Raw genomic sequence first — 15,633 nt, 5'->3', positions numbered from 1 at the left:
GGCCCCAAGCTATGTGGAAAAATCAAGAGATTTATAAGAAAAGTATACATATTACACATTTTGATGGTGAATTGGAACATATTTTTAAAAGAAGATAAAGACAAAGTCAATACTGCCACACAAGTATACCAGGCTGCAAGAGAAATGTCATCACTTTTCCAAATGTAGAAATATTTTAGGGGCCCCATAAATTTTACTGCCAGGGCCCCCAGCCAGCCAGCTTAATCCAAACCTGGGTATAGGTGTCCACAAGGATCGCAATTTTCCAACAACAGGTCCAACTTCAATTCTATCTTTATAAATAATAGTGAAATGTCTTAAGGCAGAGTTTTCACTGGGTTTTGAATATTGTTAAGAATGCATACAAAATTTGTGTAAATGAAACTGGAGTATTTTTTTAGCTTGGTTAATTTAAACATGAAAACCATGTTTCCTTCGATATTAATTAATATTATGTTGTTATTAAGTGAATAATGTTCAAAATTTAAAAAAATACATAAAAATAAATTGATGGACTCCAATGTTAAAGTTCCTGGTGATATCCTTGTTTCTGAGGATATCATCAGAAACAACAAAAAGGGAACAGTAAAATGATATTCAAAACTGACAAATCACACAAAATGCATTTACACTGGATTCTTGGGCACAGCTAAGGAGGAAACATAATACTAAAAAGAACAGTGAAGGAACACTTGCATTATTCGGAAAATGTGAAGAGAGAACACCCTCCACCATTATAAGCAATTAACAATCTGAGAGAAAAGAGACAATTTAACCACAAAAGAAGGAAAGAAAATCACAAGATGGCAACCTACTGAGAAGCTACCTATGCAAAACCCTTGAAATGGATGGCGCACAATGTCTATTTCAAGTTCTCCAACAAACTCTCACTTTAGGACTCAAAGCAATAATTTCAGTCTTATTTCATATATATATCCTACCAGTAGTATTTTTGTTCTAATTTAAATGAGTAATCTCTAGTTAAGCAGATAAGAGGACTGTGGCTATGATGTAGTAAGGCTTTTTTTCCCCCACCACATGTCGGGATATCAGGGTTAATGGTTGACCAAATTTATGTAACTTTGGCATAATATGTGTATTGTAATATAGCTTATCTCTTTGTGTGTATATATCAGTGTTGTCACATGTCCATTTTGATTGGGTGTGCTGTTGTCCAACTTATACAACCCATGCTACAAAATTCACGCTGATTTGACTATATGATTACATTTTTTTCAATGTATGAAAGTTTTAAGAATGCATACAGCAATGATCATCTTAACTGGTCCAATGAAATTAACTGTAAGATAACTCTGAATAGTTTAATTTATCAATTAATTCTAACCAAATCTGCATACAATAGGGGGGGACAATGTATTTGTTTTAAGATATATTAGAAAACAATAATGAAGGAGAATGTTGATTAATAATACACAGAATGATAAGTAAATAATTATTTATTGACTTATTGACGCGATGGTTTGCACACCATCGCGCTAGGCCGCACGAAGGAAGTCTTGGTTTCGAGTCTAGTCGGCGACTAGAGGAAATTTTTCTAAGCCTTTTTTCGACCAGTTCCCGAGTTAGTCGATCTCTGGCACGGGCAAGCAGGTTTTTCCTCCCGGAAACTCGGGTTTTTCGTCCTGTAAACTCAAGAAAATCGACCGTAGAACCCACATTATTTCAGACATTAAATATATTGTGTTAGGGTTAGAGACCACGAGATGGCGGCACATTTGAGCCGTCTCTCTTCACTGCGTACCACTTAATTAGTGATAGCCTTGGGCCACCTGTCTCTGATTGGGTACCAGTGGAGATTGAACTGCCCACTCAGTCTCCAAAAGTTAGATAGGGCTAAATGGCCTCGCCTACTCCCGTATATACGGGAATAAAAAGGCGTTAGCTGATTTTTTTTTTTTTTTTTTTTTTTTATTTATTGACTTATTGCTGATATTTCACTGGTGTATAAACTAGCATCTTCAGAGCAGAATGGGAGACTACAACAACATGGTGTAACAATCAGACTAGTTTGAACAATTGTAGCAACAACACAAAGACTAAAGTCCTAATTAGGCACCCTCTATGTAAAAAAAAAAAAAAACAGAGAGAAAGCAGATACTAGTTATGTCTTAAGATGACAGTCTCCCAAATCTTAGGCAAATTTATACATCCAAATTTGTTGAGATTTGGAGTATGTTTCAAGGCTTCTGTTGCTTCCAAGAACAATCTCTCTGACTTGTAAAAGCTTCTGTGCAGTACTTTTGTTTTCTTCCAGTTAATCCTGTGTGCAGGGATATCCAAAGCATGATCTGCTAGGCCTGACTTGCCATAGCGATAGTGCTGGATGTATTTTTTATGTTCACAGATGTGGAAGTCCACTGTTCTTCGTTTTTGACCATACTAAGCTTGATCACACAAGTAGTGCACTTCATAGACTCCTGGTGTGATAAGGACAAATGTTGTCCTTGGGGGTGAATTGATGATAGTTGCTAAAGCCAAAATAATGGCATCTGTTGAACAGGAAATATATGACCTGCCTCCAGCAATAGCCAATAACATATGTTTAGATGTGGCCAAGATCCTAATCCAGTCTAAGCCTCCCAAAAATAATATCCCACATAAGGAAATCATTGCTCTAAAAGGGCTACATAATAATAACCACATTATCATACCAAAAGTAGATAAAGGGAATGCAACCGTGGTGATGGATGCAACAGAATATGAAAACAAAATGCATACACTTCTACAAGACCAGTCAACATACAAAATATAGATTCCAATCCCACCAACACACAACAGAATAAGGTGCATAAATTACTGAAATAAAAGTCACTTCATGGCCTAAAGAAACAGCAAACAAACTCAAGCCATTCCATGTTAAAACACCCAGGATATATGGAGCACCAAAAATCCACAAACAAGGTACATCCTTACACCCTATTGTGGATAGTATAAATAGTCCCGCAAACAAACTAGCTAGACATTTACCTAAGCTACTAGTCACTCTCACAAACAATTCTCCCTTCTTTGTCAAAAATTCTGCCCACCTAAAAAGTATTTTAGAACACCATATCTTAAAAAGTTGAGTCATAATGGTGAGTTTTGATATCATCTCACTATTCACAAATCTACCACTAATTGAAACCCTTGATCTGCTAAAGTCACATTTTCCCCGATATATTTGAACTATTTAAATTCACAATACATGCAAGATATTTCGCATGGAAAGGTCAAATATACAAACAATTAGATGGAACAGCTATGGGCTCTCCCCTTCCCACACCCTTAGCCAACTTCTACATAGAACACCTGGAAAAACTAGCTATCAATGCAGCCACTTTCAAAGCAACACTTTGGCTATGCTATGTTGACAACATGCTTGCTATTTGGCCACATGAACCAGGCACATTGGACACATTCTTAGCACATTTAAATAGCCAACATCCAAAAATCCACTTTACAATGGAACTGGAAGCTAATAACTTGTCTTCCAGATGGTTCCTTATCATTCTCAGTTTTTAGAAAACCCACACATACAGGGAGATATTTACACAAACAATCGTATCATCACCCTTCTCAACAGTATGGTATCTTAAAAAAACGCTAACCCACAGAGCGAGAGCAATCTGTTCCAATGACAATGCTCTTGCTGCTGAACTGGCTCACTTATGCCACACCTTCTTAGCCAATGGCTATAATCCCCATAAAATAGACAAAATACTTAATGCTCCCAAGAAACCCTCCCGCTATCCACCATGGAGAACTACAACAAAACAGTCACTATCCCATACATTAAAGACACATCAGAAAAGATATCTAGAGTTCTCAATAAACATCAACTACGTACTGTATTCAGATCGTGTGTCAAATTAGCAACTCTCATCCATTCATCCCCAAGGACAGCATCCCTCCTTTATCACATCCAGGAGTCTACAAAGTACCCTGCTCATGTGATCAGGCTTAGTACAGTCAAACAGGAAGAACTGTGGACATCGCATCAGTGAACATAAAAAATACATCCGGCACTATCGCTATGGCAAGTCAGGCCTAGTAGATCATGCTTTGGATACCCCCTGAACAAAGAATCAACTGGAAGAAAACAAAAGTACTGCACAGATGCTTTTACAAGTCAGAGAGATTGTCCTTAGAAGCAACAGAAGCCTTAAAACATACTCCAAATCTCAACAAATATGGCTGTATAAATTTGCCTAAGATTTGGGAGACAGTCATCTTAAGACATAACTGGTATCTGCTTTCTCTCTGTTTTTTTTTTTTTAACATAGAGGGCGCCTAATTAGGACTTTAGTCTTTGTGTTGTTGCTACAATTGTTCAAATTAGTCCGAATGTTACACCATGTTGTTGTAGTCTCGTAATCTGTGACTAACTGTGTTTTTGCTCTGAAGATGCTGGTTATAACACCAGCAAAATATCAGCAATAAGTAATTATTTACTTATCATTCTGTGTTCTAATATATACTGTCAAAATTAATCAACGTGTATGACGAACACATAAGCCTTTCTACACGAATGAAGGAGAATGCTACATTTAAATTACTCAAAGGTGCAATTTGGAAGAGGCTAACCACCTACGACTACAATCATACAATCTGCAAAAGTAATGGCAGAAAATGTGACATTCAGTAGATCGGCAACACTGTTTCCCATTGTAAATATGGGCAAAAAAGTTATACATTATTTATAGAAAATTATATATTAAAAACTTGTCTGCATCAGTGTTCCTAATGTCAGTTCACACATGCAAAACAGATGAAACTCAGAAAACAAAAACAGCAACTCATGACAAATGGTAACCTTCAATTGGATTGGTTAACACAATAACCAATCACAGCCACTGATTTCTGGGTACTATTGTCTCAGTGCACATGCACACACACACCCTGCCTCACCTTCTGGATGGTTTAAACCCACTTCAACAATAAGAATTTGTCTTGCTGTACCATCTTCAAAGGGCTCAAAGGTGTCTGTATTTGTGACAACACACCCTCACACCCAGGTTATTAATGCAAATGTGATGCAACATTTGCATGTTGAAAAGTGTCCTCTTCATGGAGCATTAGTATATTGCATTTAATTTTAGGAATCACATGAAGCCAGGAAACAATTATTTGAGTCTTTAACAAGAATAAATGCAAAAATATAATATCAGTGATATAGCTATTCCATGGGTGTGCTCTGCACACCTTGAATACCCCTGGTGTCAGGTCATCCCAAAAGTAATGTTGTTTTTAGCATTAAGTTTTGAAAGGATATAAAAGATAGATCAGTTGCTAATTTAATCAAGTATAGATTCTCCATCTCAATCAATAGCGCTCTTCCAACATTATGAAAACTTCATAATGCCACTTCTATAGAATTCAGCAGGTTTGAAGGTAAAGAAGTTCTGATAACACCTAGAACAAAAATGATACAGCAACCAACATATCACAAGAAAGAACATACTAATATATTGTTTTTCATTAATGAAATGTTGTAAACTTCAAAATAAGTTTTAATCTGAAGGTGCATGATCAGGAGAATACAGAGGATGTGGAAGCTTTACCCAGCTGAGTTCTTCAATCTTGGTACAGGTGATTCTTATACTATGAGGACATGCATTATCATGGTGAAAAACAACATCTTTCAAATAACCAGAGAACACCTCTATTCTTGTTTATTCAATCGATCAAGTTGTTTACAGTATACTTCAGCTGTAATTGTTTGGTTTCGTGGCAAGAGTTCAAAGTGTATAATACCAACCATATCCCACCAAATGCTTAAGAAAACCTTCTGAGGGTGAACAGCTTGTTTAGGCTGAGATTTAGCCTATTTCTCCTGAATGAACCCACTGCCTTCAGCACTTAACATTCTTGTAAAGTATTCACTTTTCATCACTGGTAGCCACACAACTGAAAAACGAAGAGTGAACCTCTTGAGAATGAAGAGCAGTGCAGATGTTGACATGCTCTCTTCGAATGTTGTTTCTCAGTTTGTGAGGGAACCCACTTGCTCAGCTTAGACACTATTCCAAGTTCTTACAAATGGCAATGGATGGTTGATGATGAATTAAGATCTGCTTAATCTTCAACAGTTGGATTGGAATTTCTTGCAATAGCAGCTTCCAGCATATCATTTTCAAGACAGGGAACCCAGAGGAGGACCTAAAGTCCCCTTGTTGATATTTTTAGAACCATCGTTGACACTTTTGCACATTCAAAACATTATCGCCATACACTTTTTGCACATTTTTTTTTTTTTACAGTATTAGTAGCATTGTTGTCATTTTTGAACTCATAAAGTATGATGTGCTCTTCAGTGACCTTCATAATAAGATAGGATTATATAAATAAGAACTTATGTATGATGTTCTTGTAAGGTGGAATTCCTTGAAATGAGGCCACCTCAGCTTAACAGTACTTAGAAAGCTTTAAAAATTCATGTTTAGTCAAGCTGATACAGGTTTGAACAAGTATAGTATAAAAAAAAAATCGCCATTACTTTTGGGACACACACACACACACACAAGGGAGTGGGGTCTAGAAAGTTCTGATAACACGTAGAACAAAAATGATAAAACAACTGACATACCATAAGAAAGAACATACTAGCAGCAGAGTTATGAAGGTAACTTACGTTCTTATATCCTTATATGTTCTTTCTTGTGGTTATATCAGTTGCTTTAATATAATTTTTTTCTAGGTGTTTCTCAGAACTTTCCAAATTTTCCCCTTGTGCGTGCATGCATGCATGCACACACACTTGACCTTGATTTAAAGGTTGAAATGTAAGGTAATTACTTTGGTTTATATTAAAATAATATAAATCAAATTATATAATAAATTACAGAGACAACTAGTGTTATTACTATACTATACTGTAGTTGTCTCCATCATTTATTATAATGAATGCTGATCACTATGTAACTAAGAAAGAAAGGATCTTCTCCAGTCAGTCCTATCTTTTGCAACTTATTCTCCAGATATTCCAACCAGTCATCTTTTTTCTTTTTCTTCTGTTATTCTTTACTTCAAGACCTTCTCCTTAATCTTCTGAAAGCAGTATTTGTGTTTGTCAATCTTTGTATTATTTGCTTTAAACTGCTTCAACAGAAACTAGTAACTTTAGGTAAATCAAAGCTCTCAATTTTTTTCTATTGTCCCACATCATTTCTTCTTGAACACTGTTCCAGCTCAAGTTTATTTCTGATAAATCTTCTCTTCTCTAGTCTCTCTCTTCCTTTTCGGTGGTCTTCCTCTTAGTCTTATCCCTCAATTTTCATTTCATATATTCTTCTTTACATACTCCCTAAATTCATTCTATGTCCAAATCAGTTCAAGTAAGAATTCACATTTCTTCATAACCTACTATTCTCAAATTCCTACTGTCCATATTTTTAATTATATCTTTCCTTGTTTTTGACTGCATACAGAAAGGCTTAGGCAATGATTCATAATAATGTTTTACAGTATAAACAACACCAAGAGAGGAAAATATATATATATTTATTAAACTCACTAATATTTCTCTGGTTTTCTAACCAGCATCATCAGAGCACAATTATAATTGTGATAATCCTCTTAGTCTTATCCCTCAAATTTCATTTCATATATTCTTCTTTACATACTCCCTAAATTCATTCCATGTCCAAATCAGTTCAAGTAAGAATTCACATTTCTTTATAACCTACTATTCTCAAATTCCTACTGTCCATATTTTTAATTCTATCTTTCCTTGTTTTTGACTGCATACAGAAAGGCTTCGGCAATGATTCATAATAATGTTTTACAGTATAAACAACACCAAGAGAGGAAAAAAGAAATACATTTATTAAACTCACTAATATTTTTCTGGTTTTCTAACCAGCATCATTAGATCACAATTATAAATTATAAATTTTGAATTGTTTTCCTCAATTATATAGTTGAGTGCTGTATGCCTATCACAATTATAATTGTGCTCTGATGATGCTGGTTAGAAAACTAAAGAAATATTAGTGAGTTTAATAAATATATATTTTTTCCTCTCTTGGTGTTGTTTATATCTTAAAACATTATTATGAATCAAACATTGACTGGATAGAAGAGAAATCTCATGATAAGAATGAAGGAAAATTTACTGGGCTGTTCAGAGACACTTTTTCAAGCAGTATGTGAAAAAGTGTCAGTGAAGGAACTCAAAGTCCAAGAGTATTAGATTTGATCACAGTGTCAGAATACTATCTTTAGTGCCATGGTATCAGTTACTGAATGAAAAGATATCATCAATGCAGTGCATGATAATAACCAGAAAACTGGATAAACTGACAACCAGTTTTCAAGAGATTAAAGAGCATCATCCTTTTGAAGACTATCTTACCAAAACATTTGGCCATTCTGTCTGAATTTGTCAATTAAATACTGAAGGTATCAGCAGGACAAAGTGCAACAACCTCTCCAGATTTCTGGGAAGTAGCTGCTGAACTACAAAGCTGGAAATTATAAAAAAACTCAAGAGGTTGCTATCTTTGGTCCCATGGTACCAGTTATTTAATGGGAAGTATATCAGCAATGCATGGGAAACTTTGAAATGTGCTTAAATGAGGCAGTATATGTCCCTGGAGTTTCAAGAACAAATAGGGTGGGAGTGAAATAGATCATCATCATCATCAAATTCCTGCCATGTACCCTCAAGGGGTGTACAGGATATGATAGTACTACATGAAAAAAATTACATCATTATTAATTTCCTATCTACAATTTTCCTCCAAATCAGTCTGCTACTTGTCAACACTCCAACATTATCAGATCTTATATTTCTATCGTCTAAAGCACTTTGTACAGTATCAATCCACCTATATCTTGGTCTTCCTCTGGGTCGTTTTGCTGCCAACCTGGCAGAGGACACTTGTTTTGCTAATCTTTCCTTGCCCATTCTGTTTAAGTGACCATACCACCTGAGATTAGCTCTGCTAACGCATTCCTGGATGCTGACAATGTCGAGTTCTTTCCTAATATCCTCGTTTTTAATATGATACTGCCATTGATGCCATCTGTTCACGCCTATAATCTTAATCAGGACTCTCATATCTGTGGTCTCTAGCCTTTGGTCAAGTGTTTTACTTCTGACCCAGCTCTCAGATCCATAAGTTAAAACTGGTTTGAACACTGTCTTGTATTATACAGCTAATTTAGTGTTCCGACTAATTTCTCTCTTATTCCATATGAATTTATTCAATTGACTTCCCACCATACCAGCTTTGCTGATTCTGTTGTCTATTTCTATATTTAATTTACCATCTTCAGTAAAAATCGTGCCTAAATAGCTGAAATGTTTTACTTGTTCCACAGGTTCTCCATTCACAACACAGTTGACATTTTCAATGATTCTACCTATTTTCATTGTCTTTGTCTTTTTATTGCTGACCTTCATACCATATCTATTACAACAGCTATTCAATTTAGTCAGAGAATCTTGCAGACTTGTAGCAGATTTATTTAGAAGTATAACATCATCCGCATAAAGCAAAGAGCTGACATTAACATCTCCAATTTTGATATCGTGTTTAATACCACTTTCCTTCATAATGTGATCCATATAGATAATGAATAACAGAGAGGATAATGTACATCCTTGTCTCACACCAGATTTAACATTAAACCATCTTCCTGTACTTCCTTCAATTCTAACTGCTGACTTACAACTCAAATAAAGACTAAGTATTGCTTGATATATTGCCCCTTTGACACCATATAACTGTAGCGTACTGAATAGCTTCTCTCTCTTGGTACTTTGTCATATGCCTTTTCCAAATCGACAAATCTTAAATACAGATCTTTATTATATTCCCATGTGAAGATCTGATCCTGACAGCCTCTATTTGGCCTGAATCCAGCTTGTTCTTCACCAAGCTTTTCTTCCACAATTCTTCTCAACTGTTTCTCAAGTATACTTGCATAGATCTTGCCAGGAACACTCAGTAGGGAAATACCTCTGTAATTCTCACATGCAGTTTTATTTCCCTTTTTATATATGGGTACTATGAGAGCTCTACTCCAATCATCGGGAATTCGTCCCGATGTCCAGGTTTTCTGAACTATGAAGTGCAGCCACTGTAAGACTCTTATACCACCATACTTCAGGATTTCTGGTCGAATATCATCTACTCCTGCTGCCTTTCCACATTTCAAGCCTTTGATGGCTTTTTCTACTTCAAGTATGGATATGTATCCTGACTGCATGCCTGGTCAGTGTTTTTTACCACTGTGCTGTCATCACTGCTTGTTTTATTTAGCAGTTTTTCAAAGTAATTACTCCATACTTCAAGGATATCTTTTTCTCCCGTTTTCATGTCACCTTTATCATCTCTAATTCCTTTTATAGCACTCTTTCCTCCATTCTTAAGCTTCTTCAACAACCTCGAGAATATTTCGCCACCTTCCTGATATTTATTTTCTATATTCTTGCCAAAGTCCTCCCATGACTTTTGTTTAGCTAGTTTTACACAGTGTTTAGCATTCTTGCATTTGTCTCTATATTCTCTAAGAGCACAAGCTGACTTATTTGACATGAACTTTTGGAATGCTTTCTTCTTTTCCTTCACTGCCTCTTTAACTTCCTGTGTCCACCAGGGAGTTCTGATTTTTTTATCCTTACAGACAACCTCACCACATGCCTCTCTGGCAGAATCAATCAATGTTTTCTTCAGAGTTTGCCACTGAATCTCCAAGGTTTGATTCCTGTTCTCAAACTCTTTCATTTTTTCTTCAATAATCTTTGTGTATTTTAGTCTACAGCTCACATCTGAGAGCTGCTCAACTTTTATTCGCTTTAAAACGTTCTTACATGTCATTCTTTTCAATATGAAATTCAATTTTATCCTGCTCAAGACTAAATACTGATCACTTCCAATTTCAAATCCTCTGTACACTCTGGTGTCCTGCACCAGGGAGAAAACATCACTATCAACAATAACATAGTCAATCAGACTTTTCTTATTCCTAGCCTCTTCTCTCCATGTGAATTTGTGCACATTTTTATGTTGGAACATGGTGTTAGTAATAACCAGTCCATGTCCTGAGCAGAAATCCAACAGATATTTGCCATTATTATTAGCTTTGCTCTTTTCTCCAAATTTTCTCAAAATATTTTTGTATGTCTCACAATCATTTCCTACTCTGCTATTTAGATCCCCAACAAGGACCAACTTTTCCTTTTTCATTGTGTCAGTTGCTTTTTCTAACGCCTCAAAAAATTCCTCCACTTCTACCTTAGTAGAACCTTCTGTAGGACCATAGGCACAAATAAGTCTCATTGTCCAGTTCCCCGTTCTCATATTTGCCCACATTACTCTACTTGAGACTGACTGCCATTCAAGAAGATTAGCCTCGTATTTTGTGTTGAATACTATGGCTACTCCTTCTTTTCCTTGATTGTCATTGCCTGAATATAACATTTTGTATTTATTGCTCAGAAAGATCTCACCAGTTTTGGTCTTTTTTGTTTTAGTCACCCCTATTATGTCGATCTGGTACTTATCTAATTACTCAGTTAGCTCCATTTCTTTGCCATTCAGGCTTTTTACGTTGATAGTACCGATCTTTAACTCTGGTGATGTTGAGTTGGGGTTTATTTTCAGATTTGTGTGAAATAGATGTACAATCTTATTAAGCAAGAGATCTATAAGATGATGTGGAAGGAATATCATGAGAATAAGAATGAGGGGAGGTATGAAATATATAAATAGTAGTATTGTATACAAAAAGCTAAATTAGAGTATGAAAAGAAATAACCTAAGAATTCTATCACTATGCTGGAAGTAAAAGAAAACATGAATATGAAAGAATAACTTCAGTGAATGCACACGGTATCCTGGTGTCAGAAGCAGAGAGAGGAAATGAGTCCTCAAATCTTTCAACGAGTACTTGACTCCCTGGAGACTGTTCAAATAATGACTGCTCACTTCACTAAGATCTATCAACCAGGTGTATGTAACATGGTGCACTACATTGGATGAAGAGATGAAGAGGTTGAAGAGCTATTTCATAACAAGGCTATGAATTTGGCAATAGGGCCAGATGGGATATCAGCACATCTGCCCTATTGCCACAATGGAATGTTCGGCCAGATTGGCTTCACTCTTAATGTGTTTGTATAACTCGAGTCTCAGCTTAGGAAAGATCCCGCAGGAATGAAAAGAATGTATAATGGCTCCATTCTACAAGGTTAGTACAAAAACTGATATGTCTAACTATTGACCTATCAGTATCTCTAGAGGGGTGGTGGTGAAGATATTAGAGAAGTTGGTAAGAAATCACACACGGAAATGGGTTGAGAGACAAGCTATACTTTACAAACAACAACATGGGCTTACTAAAAGGGGGGGGGGGGATTTATGCCTGAGTAAATTGTTCATATTTTATAATAATGTTATGACTGAGTAAAGGTAATGGATACACTACAATACTGCTGGACTTTTGCTAAGGCATCTGATAAGATACCACACGGATAGCTAATTCTTGAACTGGAATATAACTGAATATGAATTGAATGGAACATAACTGAATATGAATTGAATGGAATATAACTGATCTGGATAAGATGATATCAGAAAGTGATATATGTGGGGATGGGAAGTTATCTACCAGATTTAAGGTGACCAGTGTATATCTTGAGGATCAGTTCTTGGACCACTAATATTCAAGCTATACATTAATGATACTGGGAATGACCTGACAGGAGATGTTCAATTGTTCACTGATGATGCAAGGATATGCAGGACAACTGGGATTGCTACTGATTTACAGAATGATTGGAATAAGCTGAAACAGTGGGAAAATGATAATGGTCATCAATTCAATGTAGTAAGTGCAAAGATATGCACTTTGGCATGATGAAATTTCCAACAGCATATTATATTGGTGGGATCATGGTGCAAGAAACTGATGAAGCTAGTGATCTTGGAGTTATAGTGCACAGAAAAATTGTTCCAAGGTCAGATTGCAAAAACTGCAAATACAACTCAGAGGATATTTTGCATGCAGTATATTAAACATCCATAGAGAGCAAACAGTTTGCCTGGCACATATTAATTTCCTACTGTCGATTAACTGTTCCATGTATGTTTAAGGTGTGTGCATGTGTGTCATCAACTTTCACTATAGAAAACTTTGGGCCATAATAATAGTTTGTTGTATTGGATAGTCAATTGTATTGAACATACAAGCACCATAATTTCCCATAACTTATTGAATTTTTTCTCCTCAACTATAAGAAAATATTACAGAAATATGTCAGCAAATAACATGAAAAATATTCAGCTGGCCTTCCTGTGTTATGAAAGTAAAAGAATTCCACATTATACCTAGCTAAGAACTTTTTTTAAATTTGTTTCCTAGGTTTGGGTAATGAAATCTAAACTTGACCTTCATGGACTGTTACATGAAAAAAAAAATATATTAAACATTTAAAACTTTTTAAATTTTAAAAAAGATTTTCAAGATTTAAAAAAAAATGTAGATTAATTTTAAGCAACTTACCTATACCTTCAAGTTCCTGTGGATCTTCCTCGGGCTTCCACTGGTATATAGCTTTCCTAAGAACTGGATTGTGATACCATACCTAATATAAAGCACTGCCAATGAATTAATTTTTTCCAAAATAACAGCAGACAACTAACTGCTTGTTGAGATATTGAAATTTCTGAAACTAATAATCTTAAAAAACCTTTATGGCATAATACTTTATTTATAATGGATCTAATTTTTATGAAAAGGCTAAACTATTTAAAATAGTGACAGTATATATTTTTATTATTTTATTATTATGGTTATTTTTAATACATCTGAAAAAAAATTTTAAAAATGATCAAAAACATATATATTTATATTCAATGCTACAAAAACTATTACCAGAAAAGGCAAGTTAATGGCTCAAGTACATGGATCTGTACTTGAACTATTATTGTTTAATTTGTACAGAAAAAATAGAGTTAATTATTATTATTATTAACTCTATTTTCTATTAACTTAATCCATTCCAACCATGCATCACCCTCTGAGAGAAAAATCTAGCCCTCACACCCTTCTTGGTGGCCTTCATTCTCAGCTTCCAAGGATGCCCTCTCATCCTTTCCCCAACCTCCATAAATTGAAAAATTCCATTAATTGAAATCATGTATGATCCTTTCAGAAGTTTGTAAGTCTCAATCATATCACCCCTCTTTCTCCTGTTTGCTAGTGTCTGCAGTCTACAAATTCTCAATCTGTCTTCATACTCAGTATTCCACAATCCTGATATCATTTTTAACACATACCTTTGTACTCTCTCTCCAATATATGAGAATCACAATGAAAATCAGGAGACCAGACCTGCACATAATAGTCCAAGTGAGGTCTTATCAAGGCCTTGTAAAGAGGCAAAATAACATCCTTATCTTTACATGTGAACGTTCATTTCAGCATTGCAATTATCTTTTGAGTTGTATTTGCAATCTTTGTCACATGGCCCCTGAACTTCAGCTTCCAATCTATTAACACTCTAAGATCCCTAGCCACATCAGTTTCTTCTAGCCTAATCCCACTAATATAATACGACACTGGATATCTAATCACGCCGAAGTGAATCACTTTACATTTACTGACACTGAACTGACACCCATTTTCCCATGCCCACAATTCCAGCCTATTCAAATCATTCTGCAAAGACTGCATATCAGCAGCATTCCTGATTACCCTACCTATCTTTGCATCATCAGCAAATAACTGTGTCGCTTGTCAAATCCTTCCCAATATCATTAATGTAGAGATTGAATAACAGTGGAGTAAGTGCTGATAGAGGAAGAAATAGTTCTAACTTCATGATCCTGGACAGCCGCAGGCATGGGATCAGCCATCTAAGTGATAGAACCCTAAGCTGTCCTTCACCCTCATGTGACAATATGCAGTGTCAGGCGGCAGTCAGAGTCATGATCTCACAGCTGAACAGATAGCCCTGTCCATTCTGGACAGTACCGAGATATATGTCCTACCAAGCACCAACTTGTGGTAAAAGAGAGGTAGGAGATAGTAGGAAAGGAGAAACAGTCTTTGCTGGGGATTGAGAGGAGCTCTCCTCAAAGAAGCAATCCCAGCTTCTAGGATAGAAGGAACTGATATTGGGAAGGATTTGACAAGCGACATACAGTTATTTGCTGATGATGCAAAGATAGGTAGGATAATCAGGAATGCTGCTAATATGCAATCTTTGCAGAAGACCTTCCCTTTGGGGTGAACATGATACAGAGTATCTCCACTCTTCCAGGATGGTCAAAGCATGTAACGGCATCCCGTGCAGGGAAAACTCTATAGTCTCCACCTTAAGCTTCTTGTCACGACCAGAGGGGACAAGAGCTAAAGAGCAGGACTTCTCTACATTAATAGAAAGGCCTCGAATAGAGGCCTCTCTATTAATATATTAATGTATAACTCAAACCCATTTTCTCCAATTTATGCCACAGTCTTCTATCCTGTATTCTGTCAAAAGCCTTAGCAAAATCCAAAAGTATCATGGTGTATCCATTCCCCTTGTCTAGTTCAATGATAACATTATTATAGAATGTGAGCAAGTTGCTAAAACATGACCTTCCCTTAGTAAACCCATGTTGTTCAGTGCAAAGTAGA

At 35.9% G+C, this 15,633-nt stretch overlaps 1 protein-coding gene across 3 annotated transcripts in view; it reads right to left on the bottom strand.

Moving 5' to 3' along the window:
• The window catches only part of LOC150105315 (ubiquitin carboxyl-terminal hydrolase 48-like), a 776,830-nt gene that overhangs the window by 656,541 nt on the left and 104,656 nt on the right, over positions 1–15,633 (bottom strand). For 2 of the 3 annotated variants that reach the window (XM_090394693.1, XM_090394694.1), the window contains one exon: positions 13,513–13,594. In XM_090394693.1, the coding sequence (XP_090250819.1) occupies positions 13,513–13,594 (82 nt within the window). The remainder of the gene's footprint in view (positions 1–13,512; positions 13,595–15,633) is intronic. The other variant, XM_090394696.1, reaches the window with a different exon arrangement.

The sequence above is a fragment of the Typopeltis vanoorti genome, chromosome 6 (assembly GCF_054136105.1).
Source record: "Typopeltis vanoorti isolate ZY-2024b chromosome 6, IOZ_Tvanoo_1.0, whole genome shotgun sequence".
NCBI lineage: Eukaryota > Metazoa > Arthropoda > Arachnida > Uropygi > Thelyphonidae > Typopeltis > Typopeltis vanoorti.
Note: the sequence above shows the minus strand (reverse complement) of the source record. Positions and strands in the feature narration are given on the sequence as shown.